The 21,017-nt window shown below is 33.9% G+C and overlaps 2 protein-coding genes and 1 pseudogene across 4 annotated transcripts; 1 reads left to right on the top strand and 2 right to left on the bottom strand.

The window, feature by feature from the left end:
- Positions 1–4,234: 4,234 nt before the first annotated feature.
- On the bottom strand, positions 4,235–8,477 carry LOC107613397 (putative sodium/metabolite cotransporter BASS1, chloroplastic). 2 transcript variants are annotated; one of them, XM_016315367.3, is made up of 7 exons: positions 7,210–8,477; positions 6,235–6,328; positions 6,125–6,158; positions 5,976–6,030; positions 4,998–5,081; positions 4,627–4,914; positions 4,235–4,531 (listed from the first exon to the last, which is right to left on the bottom strand). In XM_016315367.3, the coding sequence occupies exons 1-7, from the start codon at positions 7,708–7,710 to the stop codon at positions 4,379–4,381; spliced, it is 1,209 nt and encodes a 402-aa protein (XP_016170853.1). In that variant the 5' UTR covers positions 7,711–8,477; the 3' UTR covers positions 4,235–4,378. The 2 variants fall into 2 exon arrangements, with proteins under 2 accessions (XP_016170853.1, XP_088353034.1); XM_088496908.1 differs by having other exon boundaries at positions 4,235–4,550; positions 7,210–7,858.
- On the top strand, positions 7,760–11,306 carry LOC107613398 (uncharacterized; annotated as a pseudogene). The gene is made up of 6 exons (XR_015895672.1): positions 7,760–7,813; positions 8,473–8,634; positions 8,910–9,051; positions 9,171–9,280; positions 9,463–9,633; positions 10,192–11,306. The product of XR_015895672.1 is annotated as an uncharacterized LOC107613398 (transcript).
- A 4,675-nt stretch (positions 11,307–15,981) lies between these two features.
- LOC107614256 (uncharacterized) lies at positions 15,982–18,706 on the bottom strand. The gene is made up of 5 exons (XM_088497183.1): positions 18,521–18,706; positions 18,350–18,429; positions 18,105–18,243; positions 17,456–17,630; positions 15,982–16,585 (listed from the first exon to the last, which is right to left on the bottom strand). The coding sequence occupies exons 1-5, from the start codon at positions 18,572–18,574 to the stop codon at positions 16,080–16,082; spliced, it is 954 nt and encodes a 317-aa protein (XP_088353309.1). The 5' UTR covers positions 18,575–18,706; the 3' UTR covers positions 15,982–16,079.
- Positions 18,707–21,017: the final 2,311 nt, after the last annotated feature.

Here is a 21,017-nt window from a genome sequence, read left to right as displayed (position 1 = left end):
TTTTTTTGGCACCACATTGGGGCCTTTACCCACTTTTTCCTTGTCTTTTCTATTAACTGTAACCAATTCACCCTCTTTTGCACGAGTATCCCTATTCATGCGTGATTTTTGCAAATTATCATGCACAAGACCCGCTGCTCCATACTTCTCCATAATTGGAATTGATTTGGCATTAATTCCAAATTCAAAAGTTGAATTTTGATTTTTTACTGGGATTTGACAACCTTCTACCTTTTTCTCGTTGTTATCCACCGAAAATAGTGACGACAAATTTTTCTCCTTCATCGTGCTTTCCTTCCTAATGCCGTTGTTGTTCTCTTTCGCACATTCTCTTGTTATGTGCCCAAAGCAGCTACATTTTTCACAAATTAAATTCAAGTGCTCATATTCTATGTCATACATATGACCATCAACTTGAATTTTTTTATGACTGGAAGCCCAAGTTAATTTACACACATGCTCTTGCATACTTTCCCCTCTCTGCAGATTTGGTGACTAAGTCGATGCGGATCGGTTTGCCAACAGCTGACGCAATCATTCATGGCTCTCTCTTGATAATAGTTAATGTTTAAACCTGTGATTCTTATCCAAACCATGATAGACCCAAAAGTATTTTCACAAGGTCTGAATGAAGAACTTCAAGGTTTAACCGCAATATAACTACCAGTAATCATCCACGGTCCTCCAAGGAGAACTTTTTCTCTATCCTACAAGAGATCAAATTTGACTACGAAATAGCCAAAACCGACATCTAGTACCTCATATCCTCCTTTGGTTCTCCAGACACCTTTAAGCCTGTGCGTGATCACCGTATAGCTAAAATTTTTTCCAAGAACTTTGATCACGATGGCATCTTTGTAGGGCTCTGCCAATATCTCATTTGCTTCTTCAGTGAACGTCACAGTTGGTATCTCCGAATCGCCTTGCTTACCAACTAATGTAGCCATCTTATCCCCATCAAGAGAATCAGCAACCTCCAAAGCTCTCCTTGCTGAGGCACCAACAACTTTATCTCTAAACGATATCCGCTGACCTTGAATCTTATTACTGTCTCCTTTAATCCCCTCCTTTTCACCTGATGCATGCCCCCTCCGCTCTCCCCCTTATTGCTTCCGCCGGCATGGCCGGCTGCCTCGCTATGTGCCACCCTCAATGACTCTTTCCCGCTCTCTCCGCTCTCCATTTTATGTACTCTCATGTACTCTCTCTCGTATTAGGGTTTTTCTAAGCTTGTAAGTATTTATTTTTATCCCAATATTTTTAGAAAAATATTAATTAAATTTTACATATTTTAATATATAAAAAATTAATTAGATCGGTCAGTTTTAATGAGGTAAAATGTGCGGTCTTTAGTGTTCACCTCCAGAGCGCCCCTAGTAATGATAGATTTACAGCTAAATTCTTTCAATTCTATTGGAGTTTAGTAGGGAAGGATGTTTTTAAGACTATTCGCAGTTTCTTTGTTCGTGGTAGACTACTCAAGAGCTTCAACCATACACAAATTTGTCTCATTTATAAGATTTTTGATGCAAAGAATATGACATAAGTTAGACCCATCAGCCTTTTCTCAGTTTTGTATAAGATTATTTCTAAAGTACTAGTCCATTGGTTACAAAAATTTATGACTTCGTTAATCAGCCCTAATCAGAGTGCCTTTATTAAGGGTAGATTGATTTTAGACAATATCCTAGTCACTCATGAATGTATGCACTATCTAAAGACAAAGAAGAAGGGGCTATCGACTGAAATGGCTACTAAATTGGATATGAGTAAAGTCTATGATTGTGTTGAGTGGCATTTTCTTTGGTTCATTTTGAGAAACTGATATTTGAATCTAGGTGGATTGGTTGGATATAGGAGGTGGTGACTACAGTTTCTTACTTTGTCGTTGTTGAAGGTCAACCTTTTGGTTTTTTTAAACCAAATAGAGGTATCCGTCAAGGAGACCCTCTATCTCCCTACCTTTTTCTTTTTTGTGTAGAAGGATTATCCTTTTTGCTAAACAAGAGAGAGCAAAACAATCTCATTGAAAGTATTTAGATCAACCGAAGATGTCCTACTGTTAATCATTTATTATTTGCAGATGATTCAATTTTTTTTTTTACAAAGAGTCAGAAAAAAGTTATGAAAATATTATCAGTCTTCTTCAGTCATACGAGGGGTTTAGTGACCAAAAAGTTAATTTGCATAAATCAGCTCTATTCTTTAGTAATGATACTCCTCCTGCTGTTCGATTGCTACTGGCTCAGAAATTGAAAATTGCTCATATTGGTGCACATGATAAATATTTGGGTCTTCCCTCTACAATCCAAAAATTAAAAAAAAATCACCTTTAGAGAAATCAAGGACAAGATGAGATAGCGAGTTCAAAGGGTGGAAAAGGAAACGTCTCTCCTCTGCAGGCAGACATGTTCTAATCAAAGCTATTGGGAGACCATCCTAATTTATTGATTATCATGTTTCTGTCTTTCTGACACTTTAATTAGGGAGATTCACCACATACTCTCCCAATTTTGGTGGGAACAAAAAGGTACAGAGCGAAAATGGCATGAGTTAGTTGGGATATTATGACAAGTCCGAAATTGGAAGGTGGACTAAGTTTTAAGGACCTAAGGGCTGAGAATTCAGTGCTATTAACAAAATAATGTTGAAAAGTTGTCTCTCATCCACAATCACTCCTATCTAGACTCCTCAAAGATAAATATTTTCAATATAGTTCTATAATGAATGCAGAGATCATAGCAGTACCTTCGTGGGGGGGGGGTGGTGTAACATATTGGAAGGGCATAAGGTTGTTGAAAAGGGGCTGGTTTAGTGAGTTGGTGATGGGAGCAGTATCCGAATCTTCAGTGATCCTTGGCTTGCTCCTCTACATCCTTGTATTGTTCGTCCATCTGAAAGTTTCAATCTGCAAAATCAACTACTATTGATAGTCAAGGACTTAATACTTTCTAATGGTCTGTGGAATCAAACTCTAATTAGAAGTATTTTTTCTGAGGGCACTAGTCAACATGTGCTAGCAATAACAATTGGGGTGGAGAAGATAAAATTTATTGGACCCTTAATAAAAGTGGTTTGTATGAAGTAAGTATTGGGTACCGTGTGGCTTATAGGTTTTCGCATCCTCCCATTGAATTTTGCTCAGAGATTATGAGACAACGAAATTTGTGGCGAAAACTATGGAAGCTGAAAATCCCAACGAAGATTAAGATTTTTCTCTGGAGGGGCTTCCATGAAAAGCTTTCAGTGCTACAAAAGCTTCATCAACGCATCCCATCGATTCAACCCACCTGCCGAAGATGCTTATAATTCCCAGAAAAACAATCAATCATTGCATCTTCCATTGTGAGAAATCAAAGGAGATTTGGTCAAAAATGGGTTTACCGGCTGCTAGAAGGGGCACCGAAGACTCTGATTTCTATGTTGAGTAGAACTTAAGAATGGGGATCTTGCGTACCCAACCCAATAACTCCTCTCAAAGGATGATGATGTGATTTTGAGCTAGTCTTTATGGAAGGTTAGGAACAGGTTCATCTTTGATAATGTATCAACTAGTATGGAAGAGATAATGGCGTGGACTTTAAAGCTGCAAAAAGAGTTTCAACAAATCCCCAATTCCTAATTGATGAACACTTTACTTTTTTTATTTTTCTTATTATATTATTATATGATGTGACCTCTATAGTAGAGCGTTGGGAGTTTTCCGTTTCTTTTACTTGTTCTATATATGGATATCTATATGTTTGTTTCATTTCATGAATGGAATTATTTGACTTTGAAAAAAAAAAAAGAAAAGAAGAAAATGTGCTCAACTGCATATATAAGGGCAACTTAAGTGCTTAAGGGCTATGTACACTTAACATCATAACCCTAAAGAATGGTTTGTTAATGAAAAACAAGCTAAAACATTATATATCTGCGTATTCTAAAAATGTTTGACCAAACTTCCAGAAGTCGTTTGCCACAAAGACTTCACAACCATGCATTATGATGAGGGATAGATCAACATAATTTACTATTGCATTCATGTTCATCTACCTAAGATTATCAACCTTAAACACAAATTTCCTACTAGCTCTAACGATGCACCCTAAGCTATGTTTCACATTGCAGTAATGTAGATATCTATGCTGTTATGTTTTAGTCAATAAATTTATAGGGTAAGTAATGCCTTGGAGATGACCAGTACTATAGAGTAATGAAGAAAGAACAATTACATATGACTCTATAATACTTTACGATACATAAATGCCAAATTTATTTTGATTTATGAGTCATTGAAGAAGATTTAAGGTTGTACATTGTCGCTTGGCTTGAAACATTTACAAACTAAACCATTTGACAATCATAATTACATGCAAAGGACTTTCTACAAGTTTCAATCCTTTTTCTCGGCAGGCGCAGAGTGTCGCCAAATTCCGGCAAGAATGCTACCAAAGATATTGTGACACACACTCGAAATGGCGCAGGGTACCACAGTTAAGGGATCCCCAAAGTGCTGAGTAGCCAGAACAATTCCAAGAACAGAGTTCTGCAATATGGAGTTGAAGCTGGTAAATTGATAATGTGGAATTTGAGCCAATAATTAAAAACAAGAGCTTCACTTTTTAAATGGCAACAACTTACCTGCATGCCAACCTCAATAGATATGGTTCGCGATGTTGTCACATCTAGCCCAAGCATTCTTGCAAGTATATATCCGAAGAAAAATCCGGAAGCGTGAAGAAGGGAGGATGCTAAAATTACTTGTCCACCAGACATAAGGATTGCTGAAGAACTTTGCGCGATTGCATTTCCACATAAGATTGCCACAGTTGCTACTGCCATGGGTGGCATCAGCCGAGAGACTAATTTAACAAGAGGTTGGAAATATTGGTTCAGCAATGCGCCGGCCAATACAGGAAGCAGCACAACCTGTTCAGAGTGAACGGTAGGGATGTCAAAGAAAACATCAAACGAAATTAGAAATAGAGATGGTGGTTAAGAAGAAAGCTTACTTGCAATGTTGAAATCAATAAACCAGATCCATCCACAGCTACATACTTGCCCGCAAGTTTAGCTGTCAATAAAGGAGTCATGACCTGCAATAATGTTTATTTTCACTTTTCAATCAGTTTGTGTGTGAAAGTTTTAGCAAAATCATTATAATAACAACTTATTTATTTCCATATAATTGATTAATGGCAGTTCTTGAGAAGTTTGATAAAGTGTAACACAACATAATTGTCCATGCTTGATATTTCATTCAATTTAATCATCCTGCACCAATCTAATTATAGTTTTTTTCATATCACAAATTAGTTTCATATAATACTTTCTTTGCTCCTTTTTATCTATCACTTTGATCAAAGGTCTACACATTAGGAAACTCAACATCAACAGTGGTCTATGTATAGGTTAAGGACTTAAAGGAAAAAAAACTAGTCAAAAGTGAAAGTTAGAGATATTTTATAGCTTCTGTTTTGCTAGTGGTCAGTGGCTAAGGGGCTGCTAGTATATAATGTAATAGGTAGAGAGTGTAAAACTAGTTTTTTCTATTCATATAATCTTTTCAAATACTCTTTTCTTCTCCCTTTCGAAACTCTGCTACTCTTCAGTTTCATGCTTTCTTGCTGCGAAAGCAATCTTAGTTCATCAACAAATCTGATATTCTAAGGATTAGCTTAAAATCTTCATGAAATAACCTTCATATTTGATTGTACAAATTAAATTCATCTATCAAACTTACTGTAATAGCTCATTTTGTCTGACCCTCGCATATTTACTTGTGTTAGCCAGCCATTTGCAGTTAAACCCAGATTTGTTTTTAAATCAAACAATATGATATTGAAATTGAGAAATACATGGCACCATTTGTAATTGACTGTAATGCTTTCCCATGGGAAAAGGTATTGCTTTTTTACTCATCAAGATCAGATTATTAAAACAGAAAAACCAAGAATAAGATAGCACTAAAAAATTTACAACATACTAACCACAGCTGTTAGAGTGCTTGCAGCCGTCATTATCACCGAAAGTGCAACATTTCCGCTATCAAAACAAATAGGCCATCAGATTACAAATATCCACAAATCCATTTAATAAGAGTATTATTTGGAAATAACAGTTCTGAGAATCCAAGTACCGTGCAAGATAAGTAACAAGGTTACTCGCCGTGCCTGCAACCAACGAAAGAGTGATTAAAATAGATGAAGCGTTGAAAGAAATCATAGAACACTAGGTTCAAATTCTTACCACCAGGACAGCAGGCAACTAATATTAAACCTGCTGCATAATGTGATGGAAGGTTTAAGAGTTTGCTTACAAAGAATCCCGATAATGGCATCACCTGAAAGTTGAAAGCAATTCACATAAACAAGGATACCCCCATAAATATGAATTGGTTTAGGATGCAAGTAAATATTATTCAAGAACATAATGTTTATGATTTATCCAAATTTCACAACCCAAATCCTAATATTTCCAGCATTATATCAGACACCACTAAGGCACTAACCAAAGCATTTGTATTCTATGCCCAAGGCAACAAGTTTTTTTCAATTGGGATTAAATTAAAGGACAAGTCAAAGGCTTCATTGTGTATAGAATAAGTTGGGGTTACATTGAAAATAAAAAGTTAAAATGTCCTCACAGTTAAATAAATAGTCCAACAAAAAATTATTATTTTCAATAACATCCTAAGAAAAAATGATGAATTGATCTAAACCATCCTCCTGACATAAAACACAAAATTATTATTTGATTTGAAAGGGGCAAACTGCCTCTACAGAAATTTGCCAACAACTATTATCAAATAAAAATATAAAAAACATATAATTTTTTTCCTTAAAAAATGTTATGTGCAATGTGTATAAATACATGAGTTAACTCATTCTCAATATATATTTTATACAAATAATTGATTTGGTAATTAATTTTTTGTGTATTAGTTGTTTTTTCTTATATTTATAGACTTTATGTAAGAGGACTAATTTGTCCTCTTTTTTAGAACAACTATACATAGACTAAACATTAGCTATTAAATAAATTATATAAAATACATGTGAAATACAAAATATAGAATAAAAATGACGTTAAATAATATTTATTGGCAGACTTGGTGAATGGCGACTAATATTCTGTGTACATATAACATTTTTGTTTTTAGAATAGCTAAGAAATGAATTTGTTTTTCATATTTGTAAAAGGCTGAGAGCGTTAGACACTAACCGAGTATTGAAGCACAAAACCAGACAGTACTTCTTTGTTCATAGAAAGAGCACCACGAAGATCATCAAGTGTGAGTGTCATACCCATACCAACCATAATTATGGTGAGTCCCACAATGTTCAATCTTGGAGTGACCCAACTGAAGCAATTGGGTCTCACCAACCCCAACACGCACCCAAGAGTCACCCACAAAGGAAACGCATTTGAAAGTGCCTCACCACATACCTCAAACCACTCCTTAACACCTTTTTTCTCGTTTGAAGTGTTCCCGTTCGACGAAATGCCACAACGAACTTGACCATGTTTTGGGGCTCGAATTGTGGGTGATTTTGGTGTGTTAAGAACAAAACTAGAAGGGTAAAGAAAAATTTGAGGTTGGGGTGGGAAGAACTTGGAAGTGGAAATCAAAGTGGGCAAAGAATTTAGTCTTTGTGATTGTGAATTGAATTTGAGAAGTGGGTTTCCATGAGGATGTGGAAAGCATGCAAGTAATGCTTGCATTGTTGCTGTTGTTGTTCACAAACAGAAGATCACACGAAACTTTGAAACTATGAAAAGTTCGAAGCTTGACTTGGACACAATTTCCAACCGACACACCTATAATGTTTGTCAAAGATTCTAATAATTTTTTCTTTCTCAGTAACATTATGTCCATTAAATAGAAAAGAGGTAATGCGTCAAATAGTCGCTGAAATTCTTAATTCGCATCAATTAAGTCTGTGGCTTTTTAAAATATCAAATAGATCCCTCACTTTTAGAAAGGTAAATCCACTTAACGTCGCTTACGTGTGCTGTTAAGTGCAAAGCTGGCAATTTGGAAAACGACACCATTTAAAGGAACAAGCCAAACGATGCCGTTTCCTTACCCACAGACGTTTGTTTCCTACCAAAAATCACTTTCTTCTCTTGTGTGTCATCTCTTCATCTTCCTCAGCTCGCAGTTGCTTTAGCTTCGCACGTGTTCCTCCCTGGCACCTCCGTGCATGTGTTAAGTGAAGCAATTTTTGCATCAAGCATCACTTTATTCACACAGTGCAGAAGGTGAAAGGTGAGTGTTTAGGTTTTTGTTATCTCTCACTCTCACTCTTTTTGGTACAATTTTGAATGCTTGGTATAATTTATATTGAGATAAATTGCTCCAATGATGTTCCAAAATATTATGGTGGCAGAAAAAAGGAAAGAGGAATAAAGGGAGTAATTGGTAAAATGAAGCGTGAAAAAGAAGAAGGGAATTTCAATTCTGTTATTGTGGCTTTTTATTAGTTGACAATACTAAGACAAACTTTGGAGTACCTTTATGTATTGATCGAAATTGCAGGCAAGCGCAATTTGAGAATTTTGCAGCAGGACGAGCTCCTCGTGCACAGTAACAAAGAATCGCAAAGCAAGAAGCAAACACAAATAAAGACAAAACCAACCCTAAAGGTAATAGTTTTACTTGTTTAATAGTGACTTAATCATTTTTTCGTATTCTAGTTATCCCCTTTATAAAGATAATTATCTCCGTATATTTTTTTTTGTTGAGGGTTTTGTTGTCTGTTGGGATAATTATCTTCAGAGTTTTTTTTTTTTTTTTCTAAAAATAAAAACGTAGTAAGGTGGTTTTGGTGTGGAAGTGTTTGGAGGAGTATGAAGTGGTGTCGTGGGATGATTAGTTCTATAAGACACAAATTCTTCAGTTTAATGGTCAATTCTTGCAGGAAGGGTTTGCATTTGCTCACTGCACTTGCAAGGCACCTTATCATTTGCGTGTTCATGATGCTGCCGTAGGAAATGGCGTACCTTGAGTTTTCGGTTTTTTGTCACCAGAGACATTTTGTTTATATTTCTGGCAGTTCAGCTTATAGGTGAATTGTTTCCATCTTCGTAGCCATGTTGATGCCATTTATAATAATTTGTTAATTGCTCAGATGTTCTGATTCTACATGGCTGTCTGTGGCTCTCTATTTCCTTTTTCTGCAGGTCATTGCTTCGTTGGCATATTTGGTTTATCTAATAGATGGTTACCAGCAGTACTGGTTTCGTCTTGTTTGGGGTTTTGATAGTGAGCCAAGCTTTTACTGCATATGTGGTAAATAATTATGAAGTTGTGCAGTAGTTATCCAAATGCTTATACCAAGAATTAACGTTCTTGTTTATTTTGGGGATGATGGCTTTATGTTTTTTTCCCCTATATAAAAATAATGCTGATTTATTAGTTCTCATTACGTGCTGGTTTGGTTGTTTATTTCCTTTTGGTCCTTTTGAATGTAGGAGCCCTCTTGTTTTTTGTATTGCTTGGCCTATCAGGATGCTTCATTACTTGTTATGATCGAAGAGTTCGCAACGATTTGGCACAGCTTTGTCGAGAAATCTGTCTTTGTTGCTGTCATCCTGGGTAGTTCCTACTTCCTCCGCCTTTACCTATATATTGAGTCTTGTGATGTTAAAATTAGGGCTGGCAATGGGTAGGGTAGGGTAGGGTTTGGACTCTACCCTAATCCTACCCGCGGGTTGAAAATTTTATTAAAACTCTACCCTACCCCACCGGCGGGTTGAGAATTTCTCAATCCTAACCCTACCCGTACCCTAAAGTTTTAAACCCTACCTTACTCTACCCTACTCGCAGAAATATCAAATTTTTTCAAAGTAAATATAAAATTCAATCATTTCAAATTTTATACATATTAATAACATAAAAAATGAAAAACTAATGCTTTAAATTACTAAATTAACTAACTAGTTTAGTGGTTGTTCACTTATTGTAAGTCATTACATAAGAGAGGTTGTGGGTTTAACTCTCACTTCCTTCACTATATACCTAATTTTTATAAAATATGTGTTATATATGAGGTGCGGGTAGGGTAGTTTAGGATACACCCTAAACCCGTACCCTACCCTACCCGCAGGTATACCCGGACCGCAGGTCGGATAGTCTACCCTACCCGAACGGGTTGGACCGGGTTGGGTACCCGCGAGTAGGGTATGAATTGCCAGCCCTAGTTAAAACTTAAAACACACCATTATACGCTAAACATCTGCCTGAGGCATCAATAGTGACTTAATTTACTTAATAGTGACTTAATCAATTTTTCATATGTTATGAAATACTTGTTTTGTCTGAATGTTCATGCTTTGGAACTTGTAAGTGTTTTTCAATAACAATCACTCAAACATATGTTCTTTAAACCCATTTCTTTTGTTTTTATTTTTGGAACATCCATGACCACTCAATAGGCTAAATGGCTCACAGAATCCAGAAAGAATTTGTAACAGCAGATTGTTAATGAAATACATTACTTTTTTCGTCTGAAAATATTTTTTGAACAACTAATTATCATATTTTGTGTTGATATGTACTCTATTATTTTTAGATTTAGAAGTGATCTTGTCTATAACATTTAATTTTTTATTTTCAAATTAAGTTTTTGAAGTTGAAATTATTGCAGAGTAGATCTTTTGAGCAAACAAAGGAAATTCTTTTTTCCTACAAACATATGTTCTCAAGATTGGATCTTATTAAGTTTTGTTTGATTGCATTGTAGTTTGTAGCAACACATTCTTCATCAAGCATTGGTAAGGGAAAAACCATGATGGCACATTTAAGTATGGTTTCAGCCTAGTGAAGGGGAGTGTTAATCATTTCTCACACGAAGAGCAAATAAGAGAGCTTCAGAGAAGAAACGACAAGCAGCAGAGAAGAGGAGACGAAGAACATATTAAAACAAATGATGAAGATTAAGATTTGGGAGTGAGAGTTTTATAATTGAGAATGGACTAATTTGAGACTTTTAAACAAAATTTAGACACTAATTTGAGTTAAACGTTGTCTGTCCACATCAGCATGTTGTTAACACGGCGAATGACTTTTGGACTAACATGGATTCATGTTTCTGAGAGTGGTGGATCCATTTGGTCATTTTGCAGTCAGGGACTTAATTGATGCGAGTTGAGAATTTTAGGGACCATTTGGAGCATTAACTCCAATAGAAAATTAAAATACATTGAAGTGTAAATAATGATTGGTAGGTCCAGCTGAGAAAAGTGTTTTTGTTGTGTTCTGCACTTCTTTGTATCCTATAGTTGTGATTGAGGTGAACTGATAATCTGATATGAAATGTATCCCATCTAATCTATTTTTCATCTATTATTCTATTGTTACATCAGTTTTTTTTTTAAATAATAATTTTTATAAGCTTTTAGATTTATTTTTTCTATTATATTTTTTTATCTAATAATTTTTATTAACATTGTCTTTTAATTAATAATAAATTTAATCATTACTAAATTATTTGCAAAAAAAAAATGCCTTATCATTATTCTATCCCCATATATTTTATGTTAAATCAAATAACCTATATATCATATTTTTATCAATTTTGAATTTTTGAGATAGAATTATAAATTATAACATTGATTAATATTTAATAATATTAAAAAATTATTACAAAAATTTATAAATTTATTTTAATTCTTTATATTTAAAATTTTTTTAACTTATATAAATGATTGTAGAATTTTATTTGAGTATAAAAAATATTTTTAGTGAAATAAAAATTATGAGTCAAGCTTTCTTTGACTACTAATTAATATATTATTTTTATATTTACTAGTTTAAATTAATTTATTTATCAAAATCAAATAAAAAATTTGACTCTATTTTTTTATACTTTATTAAAAAACTCTACTTAAACAGATATTTTAATATATATAAAGATAAACAATAAAATTAGTTTTTATTATATTATAATCATTGTATTATACTATAATTTGTTGTCAGAGGTGGAATTAAGAGAGGACCTAAGGCGGATTTTTAAAATGTTTTTAGTAATTATTAGTAATATTAGTTTAATTATATATTAACATATATGCGTATGCTTTTTAGTTTGTACTGTGTAGTGTGTTATAAAATTCTTTTGTTAATGTATTATATATTATAGAATTTCACATGAATTGGTATAATAATTCTTGTCTATTTAAGAGTAGTATATAATTTGAAAATAATATAAACTAAGAACTTAATGTTCAAATAAAAAAAAAATATTAGTTTAATATTTTAGCTAAGACTAAGATCAATTATTTAGGATAAAGTATATTTTGTTCCTGAAATTTGACAAAAATTTTAAAAATATTTCTAAATTTTATTTTGTTTTAATTTTATCTCAAAAATTTTCGATTTGCATCAAATATACTTCTGATGACTAATTTTTCAAAAAATTTAAGACCGATTCAACAACAATTTTATAAGAATAACCCCAATACAAGTAAATTAAGTATAATTTTCATGCATTATTGTCATATTGGTCTTAAATTTTGTTGAAAATTTAGCCGTCGAAGGTATATTTGATGCAAATCGAAAACTATTGGGACAAAATTGAAACAAAATAAACTTAGGAATATTTTTAAAACTTTTGCTAAATTTTAGAGACAAAAAATATACTTTACCCTTATTTTTATTTACATGTATATATTTTTTATTCCTTGTGTCTGCTATCTTTAATTTTATATTTAAATCTTTCTATAATTATTTTTCAGAAGTTAATATATTCTTATTAAGCTAGAATTAAAACACGTCAAAATTAAAAATGATTGACTCAATTTTCGAACATATCATGAACTAAATTCTAATTCATTTATTTCAATGTCAATATTTAAAATTTTATTAAGAAATTTATTAATTAAATAATTTACCGAAGAATATCACATTGAAAATTGAATTGTTTCAAAATTTACTTCAGATATAATTATTTATGATTTTTGTTCCATAAAATATTAATGTCAAACATATCTTAAAATACCAAAATATTTAAGAACAATGTTATATGTTTAGTAAACATTATCATTTTAAGGCAGCATTTAACTAATAATAATTTATATCCGTATTTATAGAAATTTATACATAAAAAATATATAATTTGTATTTATATTTATTTGTACACATAAATTAATATAATTTATATACATATATTAATAAAATTTATTTATTAAAAAAAATTTAATATTTGTACTAATCAAATAATGATTAAAATTATAAAAAATTAATGGTCCCAAGAATTTTTAATCTTTAAAATATACTTTTGAATTTTTAACTTTTATAAAAAATAAAATGCGACTAATAGTTTAAAATATAATTATTTGATAAATTATATTTTGTTTTTGCTTGACCTCTCGAATAAAATTTCTAATTCCGCGACCGTTTGTAGTCCATAAATAAGAATCAGATTCAATTTATTTAAAATTAGTTTAAGTTTGCTAACAAGATTACAAAAGTAAGGCTTGGTTTGATAAAATTTTTTGAAGGGGTGCTTGTATTTTTTAGGGTTAAGTATGGTTTTGGTCCTAAAGGTTTTCTGCCAGAATCGAAATTGTCTCTCATCTAATTTTCAATTTAGAATCATCCTTAACATTTTTTTCGTATTAAAATCGTCCTTTTTATTTTTTTGGACAAAAATACCCTCATCACTAGCAACACAATTACCTCCTCCACCATCACCACCACCACCACCACCACCACCACCACCACCAACACTACCGCCACAACCTCCACCAACAGCACCACCAGCACCAGCACCACCACCATCACCAACGCCGCCGCCGTCCCCCTCCCCCTCCTCGCCTTCCCTTCTCCCCTCCCCACCCCACCCCACCCCGTCCCCTCCCCCTCCCCGTCTCCCCTTCTTCCCACCCCCCACCTCCACCTCCACCTCCACCTCCACCTCCAAGAAACAGAGAAAATCAACACAAATTTAACACAGAGAAACAGAAAATTAACAAATCAACACAAATTTACACACAAGCAGAACCAGCGATGGTGGCGGCGGCTATGGTGATGGACTCCTCCCCTTCCTCCCGCGTTTTCTTTCCCCCCACCCCCACCCCCAACGCGTTTCCTTTGCCCCCTTCCCCCAAAACGCTTTTTTTTTTAATTTTATTTTTTTATTAAAATAGGGATAGTTTAGGAATTAAATTAAAAATTTTATTTAAAAGAACGATTTTAATACGAAAAGAAACGTTAAGGATGATTCTAAATCTAAAATTAGATGAGGGACAGTTTCGATTCTGGCAGAAAACCTTTGGGACCAAAACCATACTTTACCCTATTTTTTAAAAATTTAAGGTCTTTATTTTGTGTTTGGTAAATCAAAAAGACTATTTGCTTGTGCTTGTAACTTTTAAAAAATTGGGATACTTTTGAAAGCACCTAAGATAGAATTTTTTAAAATTGGCTTGTATTTTTCAAAATTTAAAAGTCTAATATAACTCTATATGTTAATTAATTTTTAAATTTAATATTTACATTTATATCTATTATAGTATTTTTAAATTTTAAAAACTATTTTACTAAATACAATTGTTATTGCTTGTATTTATTAAAAGTTATTTTTAATTTAATTTATCAAACATAAATATTACCACTTTTAAAAAACTATCATTTAAAAATTAACTTTTATAAATTACTTTTAAAAACTAAAATCTTTATCGAACTAAGCCTGAGCTTATTTGTCAGCATAAATTTTAAATGCATATATACTAATTAATTTTGGTCTCTACTATTAAGGTAAACTATAAAAACCCCAACAATTTTTTAAGACACTAACAAAAATACCTTATGATGTTAAATATATATTTCAAAAACTATTTTAAAGACTAAATTTTGAAGTTTTTGTTTTCAAACATAATTAAAAATTTGACATTTTTATTCTTAAAATTTAGTAATTTTAAATTGAGTAAATTTTTTTTGCAACTTATTTTGTCAATCACAAAAGACACTTTAAAACATAAAAAATACTAGAGATCTAATTTGGTCGACTAAATATTCATTTTTGTCCTTGAGATTTACGCGATTATTCAATTTGGTCTCCGAAATTCAAAATTATCTATACTAGTCCTCCAGATTCAAGTCCAGATACCAATATAGTCCATCAACTTTTTCCGACGATGACTAGACAATCGTAGTGCTGATATAGCACTCTCTACGCTGGATGATGAGTAAACGATGTTTTTACCCTTAGCGTCCAAACAAGTTAGAAATGAAGAATTGTAGAAGTAGAGAAGAAGAAGAATACTTTATTTTGGGTCTTTATCGTTTTTTCTCCCTTCATATATGTAAGGGCCCAGACCACCCGCTAGCACGATATTATCCGCTTTGGCACACAAGGCCTCACGGTTTTGCCTTTGACGATAGGGATGATAGCCGAAGCCCCCCACACTCACTCGTCAAAACGCGTCATGCTAGGGAGAGGTATCCACACCCTTATAAGGCATGCTTCGTTCCCCTCTCCAACCGATGTGGGCCTTACAATATACAAAGGGACGACATTTCTAACTTGTTTAGGTGCCAAGGATAAACGACGTCGTTTACTCATCATCCAGCGTGGCAGGGAGGGTGTCATCTCAGCATTTCATTTGTCTAGTCATCGCCGGAAAGAGTCGAGGGACCACATTGATGCTCGGACTTGAATCTGGAGGACCAATATAGATAATTTTAAATTTCGAGAATCAAAATGGATAATCACGTGAATTTCAAGAACCAAAATGGGGATTTAATCAATTTTGGTTCCTTTTTTATGTACTTCCTGAATAGTTGTCAAAACATTCCTACACAATTTTAGATTATATATATAAGCACTTTGTTAAATACAAAATTAACGGTTATTTTGTTGGCTGACATTACTGACAAACTAACGTTAAAAAATGGCCATCCAGGGATAAAAATCAAGAATTTTGTTACTAGGCCGAAAGCCACTCCATGATGTACATAACTTGAATTAATTCATTCTTAACCGTGGCCATCAAACCTATTGCAAAGGCAGAATGACAAAACAACAATTAATCCATTTCTCTTCGCAACAATGAATGACAACTTGTTTCTCATTACAGGTTTTACTTGCTCATTTCGTTGCCTTTGACAGCCTGGGAGATCTTCTAACTGGACAAGTACTGGTTTCTTTGAGTGACATGAGACTTTTTTTCGAATATTTTCTAGTTTGACTAACATGTTCCTCCTTGCAGTCACCCAATGATTGTGTTGCTCTGATTTTTGTTGTGGAAACTGGAGATCCAACCATGCTTTTCTCAGAATGAACTTTACATGGATTCCGGTCAAACACACCTGTCAAAGATCGATTGTTGTTTGGATTTCCAACTTGGCTTACAGGTGCAGCTACTAAGACTCCATTTTCACAATCGTCCTTTGTGTCAACAAGTGACTGAGACGATTTACGACTTACAGTATTGTCCTCGCGTTCACCCTCCACAATTTTCTTGCTATTGCTGCATTCCACACTATTTTTTGATACGGATTGCTTCAAAACATTGCCGATTGAATTCTCTGGTTCATTGCAGATATTCGTTTTTGCTTTCAGAATTACATCATTGGACAATGGAAAAATCATGTCTCTCTGCCGAACGATTATCATTCAGAGGAATGCTAGAGGGCCAGTGATAGGAATAAAACACACAATTCCCTACTTGCAAGAATTAGAGGAGCAACAATATCCACTCACAACAAGTATTAACACCAGCACAATAATACCCAATAGCAGCGAAAAATCACATAAACCAGAAATTTGGAAACAAGCTAACACACCAAGATTTTTAACGTGGAAAACCTCCTCAATGAGAGAAGTAAAAACCACGAGTCACCAAGACCAGGATATAGCTTCACTATAATGAAAAATAGGGTACAAGAGAGTCACAAATTACTGCACAAAACGTGCATACAACAAGCCAAACAATCCAAGCTTCAAAGCTTTCAAAACAAGAACAAGAAGATGAAAATACCACAAAACAGAGCTACTGTGCGTGGCCAATATTTCTAGCTACAGATGTCAAATTGAAGATCCGAACGGTGAAATCAAAGAACCAGATGTGTAGAACACTCTGTCCAAATTTGAGCTCGATCCAACGGTTAACGAATCGGAAGTGACCAATTTACAGAGACAGCTTTGTGTATGTACGAAAATAACTTTCTCTCTTCTTTTCTCTCTAGTGTTTGGTGTTCTCTTGCAAAAATGACCTCTCTCTCACTCAACCCTAACTTACCTCAGCCACTTCAACTATTCATGGGTTTGGATACTAGCATTTGGACTTTTTCTCCAAATAGGAAGGGAGCCCAAAAACCCAACAGCCAGCAACTTTGTGATTTGTAGCCTCAAATAGCCATCAATGATGGTTTTAATGGTGTGAGATGGGTGTGAAATTTCATCTAATGACTCACTTTTCTTTGCTGGTTATATGCTGGACAGAATTTAACAAAATTGTTGGCCTCCTAGACTTTTCCTATCATGAATGGAAAATGGGATAGCATCAATAGCCCTCTTGCGTGAACAAGCATTTGGCTCATGAAATCCAGTATCCCCATTGACACATTTAGCTCCAAAACTATGAGCAGTGTACTTTTGCCAATCGTCTGGAAATCCCAACAAGAAGTCTTTGCATACCTGTTTAAAGAGATTTAGCAGCAAACACTAACATTAAGACATTGGATATCTGGTCAATTAGGAGAGTTCTAATCCTAGCAATTGACTATGGAGGTAGGTAGAGCATCTTATATACATTTTGAATTTGGGAATAATTTCATAAAGTAACCAACTATTTCGAACCAACTCTAAGTAATACTCTGCTGTTTGGTACTTTCTTTCGGTGTTCTTGAGTTTTCTACTAATAAACAGATTGTCAATTACAATTTAGAATAGGCTCTCTTGATTCTTTTTATATATCTGCTTGTGCCATCTTGGAAGGTTGATAGTCAAAGCATTGGTTTTGTGCACTAGATTATGAGACTAGACAAATTTGTTGTTGCTATTGGAGCAAGATGGGGTGCACAAGTTGCATTTGCACGAGTGAAGTGATTCAGTTCACCTATGGTAATAAAAAAACTGAATAAGATAGGAATATGAATATGGGCATAGTACCTTGCGCGGGAAGCCATTCTGAGATGAGCGGGAGCTGTTAATGAAACTATTTAAGTGAAGAGTGACTCCGTCTTCGGTCTCCAAGACATTCGCCTCGTGCCTCTTTGCAATCACTGTCGATAAGAACATTCTCTCTCTCCTACAGAATAGAAAAGAACAAGGGAAATGTAGTGTAATGAAATATAAGTTCAAAACAAACATAGAAGAATCAAATAAAGAAATAAGATTAATTGATTGATTCTTACAGGCCATAAGCAATGCCACCAACCGCTAAGCCCTGGAGTGGAAGGCAAGGCTTGGCAAGCCACCAATCGGATAGGAAAACCTGTGCAGAAGAGAAGAGAGGAGTTATTCTGTACTACTAATATTGGAATTTGAAGGAACAGAAGAGAAAGGGGATAATACATTTTACATTCATATTTTAAGGGGGAGAGGTGACGCTCGTGACTGGAGAGAGGTGTTGCAGACATTGAGTGAGTGATTGCACAGTGAGGTGACAACAGATCTATTTCAGATTCTAGAGCACCCACGTGTGGAGTACTTTTGGCTGGAAGAGTGTTGAGAGATCCGGCAACAAAAATTAAGCATGTTGAATGTTTTATCAGGAGAGGAAAAACAATATCCCTGCACCAAGATGAAAATACTACATAAGAAACAAGAAATTTATATGAATCAACCAACCTCCTTGAAGGTCGAAAATGTACGGCCTTCTACAGCTGTTAATAGCCTGATGAGGCAGCACAAATGAACATAGAGGCAAGCACAAAAAGGGAGAAAGTGACAAGCTACAATCTAAATGAGGAATTTAGTTACTGGTGATCTGGGATGTGGACAGGAAAAGCGGCAGCAGTGAGCGTTGACTTGGGGCAGAGAGCAGCAATCTTGGGCAACGCAGAAGAGAGAATGAATATGGTAGAGACAATGGTAATGGAAAGAGTGACTAATAATGCTGCAGCTGAGGATGACAGGATTAGAGTTCCAAAGATTAAAAATAGGAAATAATATAAAGTTTAGTATAGCAAATATTGGAGAAAAGGGAATTTATCATGTAACGCAGCAGAACAATGGATCTTTTTCTCAAATAAAATAAAAAAAATAAATATTTCTCCAAACTCAAAATTCCAGCTTTATTTTTTAGGATACGAGTTTTTTTTTTTTTTTTTTTGGTAATAAGGGCAAGTTCGTTGTAACCCTGGCGAACTCTATATTGAGTTCGGCGTAGTATAAAAATCCGTGGAAGACCCAAAATTTTTGAAAAAATTTATTATAAACTAATTTCAAATTCAATTATTCATTTGTAGTTTTAGTTTCAGAAATTCTTTATTAAAGAATATTTAAAACAAGTTTTGATTAATTGAATTTGAAATAGATTAAGATTTTTATCTAATTTTATAATTGTTGATTTATTTTCTATATTTAAATTATAATGTTAGTAGTTATGAAATAATAAGAATTTTATATGATTTAATTTAAATAGTTAATATTTTTTATAGTTCAATATTTTAAGTTTTAAAAATAAGGAAAATTAATCTTATTATCTTATAATCTCAATTAAAGTATTTGATTTTATTTAATTAGTCTTTTGGTACAACAAATAATATTTTTAAGGATTTAATCAGAGTTCAAATTAATATCCTATGCCTCAATTTTATTCAAACTATTTTACTCTAATTAAACCCAAAAATTCCCAAATCAAATCCTATTTTTCATCTAAACCTAATCCTAATTTGATCTAACCTAACCCTAGCTACCCCACCCCTTCTCACCCACGGCTCACACACACAGTATTAGCTGAAACAGAAAAGAAAGAAAGAAATGGAAGAAAGAAAAGGGGAGCCACGGGAACGGGAAGGAAGGAGAGAAGAGGAGGGAAGAAGAGCGTCGCTGTCGTGTTGCCACCAGAGAGAGAGAGAGAGAGAGAGAGAGAGAGAGAGAGAGAGAGAGAGAGAGAGAGAGAGAGAGAGAGAGAGAGAGAGAGAGAGAGAGAGAGAGAGAGAGTTGCGAGGAGGAGTCGCGCCACCCAGTCGCCGGGCTGTCGCCAAGCCAGTTCAGAGGCCACTACTGCTTCGCTTTGTTATCACAGTAAGTATTTCTGTTTCGAAGATCCTACGTTAGTGTTCTGTTACATGTATTAGAGTTTTTGCGATATTAACGGTTTTAGGAGTTAGTAACCAAGGTTGCATGTTATGTTTTACAAGCTGTTTATGCTATTGCGAATGTGTGCAGAGCTGGAATTGAAGTTAACGTTGATTTCGGGCTAAGAGAAAAGAGTTTGGTAGGCGTGTTTAGGTATGGTTTCGGCTTGTCGAGATAGGGGCTTTTGCATTAAAACTCATTTTTATTCTTAAGAATTGTTATAAATTGATATTTAGGCAAATAAATATTTTTGGTGATTATGAAGTCTTATGAATTGAACTTAATTGCCTTGAATGAATGTGATTGCTTACTTGACTGTGTTTAGTTCTGTATATTGAGTTGGTATTGAGATAGTGAATGAAAGATTAATTTGAAAATCTGATTCGAATGTTTATCAAGTATAATTTGAGAATTGGAAAATGATTTGATGTTAGAATTAGTTTGACTTTGAAAAACGATTTGAGATTTGTGAATGATTTGGGTTTGAAATAGTTGGAAAGAGTTTGAGAAAATGTTAGTTGACTTTGTTGGAAATGAATTGGAATCTGGAAAGGATTATAATATTGGAAAAGAGCTTGATTTGTTGAAAAATGAATTTAAATTGAAAATAGTTTGAGATATTGAAATTGTTCTGATTTTGAAATTGAGTTTAAAGGAGTTTGAAAAATAGTTTTGTTGGGATCCAGAAAGGGTGGCATAGTCCGAATTTTAGAGGAGATGCTGTCCAAATTTTTATAAAAATTGGAGACTTTGTTTAAAAATGGTTATTTAGAAAGA

Source organism: Arachis ipaensis, chromosome B8 (assembly GCF_059453495.1).
Source record: "Arachis ipaensis isolate K30076 ecotype BB chromosome B8, ASM5945349v1, whole genome shotgun sequence".
Lineage (NCBI taxonomy): Eukaryota > Viridiplantae > Streptophyta > Magnoliopsida > Fabales > Fabaceae > Arachis > Arachis ipaensis.
Note: the sequence above shows the minus strand (reverse complement) of the source record. Positions and strands in the feature narration are given on the sequence as shown.

Coding starts and splice junctions, on each gene's coding strand:
- LOC107614256 (XM_088497183.1), bottom strand. CDS start 18,574: ATGTCTGCAACACCTCTCTCCAGTCACGAGCGTCACCTCTCCCCCTTA. Junction 18,430..18,520: donor ACCTCTCCCCCTTAAAATAT/GAATGTAAAATG, acceptor TCTTCTGCACAG/GTTTTCCTATCCGATTGGTG. Junction 18,244..18,349: donor GGTGGCATTGCTTATGGCCT/GTAAGAATCAAT, acceptor TCTATTCTGTAG/GAGAGAGAGAATGTTCTTAT.
- LOC107613397 (XM_016315367.3), bottom strand. CDS start 7,710: ATGCAAGCATTACTTGCATGCTTTCCACATCCTCATGGAAACCCACTT. Junction 5,082..5,975: donor CAAGCACTCTAACAGCTGTG/GTTAGTATGTTG, acceptor ACATTATTGCAG/GTCATGACTCCTTTATTGAC. Junction 4,915..4,997: donor TATTGATTTCAACATTGCAA/GTAAGCTTTCTT, acceptor CACTCTGAACAG/GTTGTGCTGCTTCCTGTATT.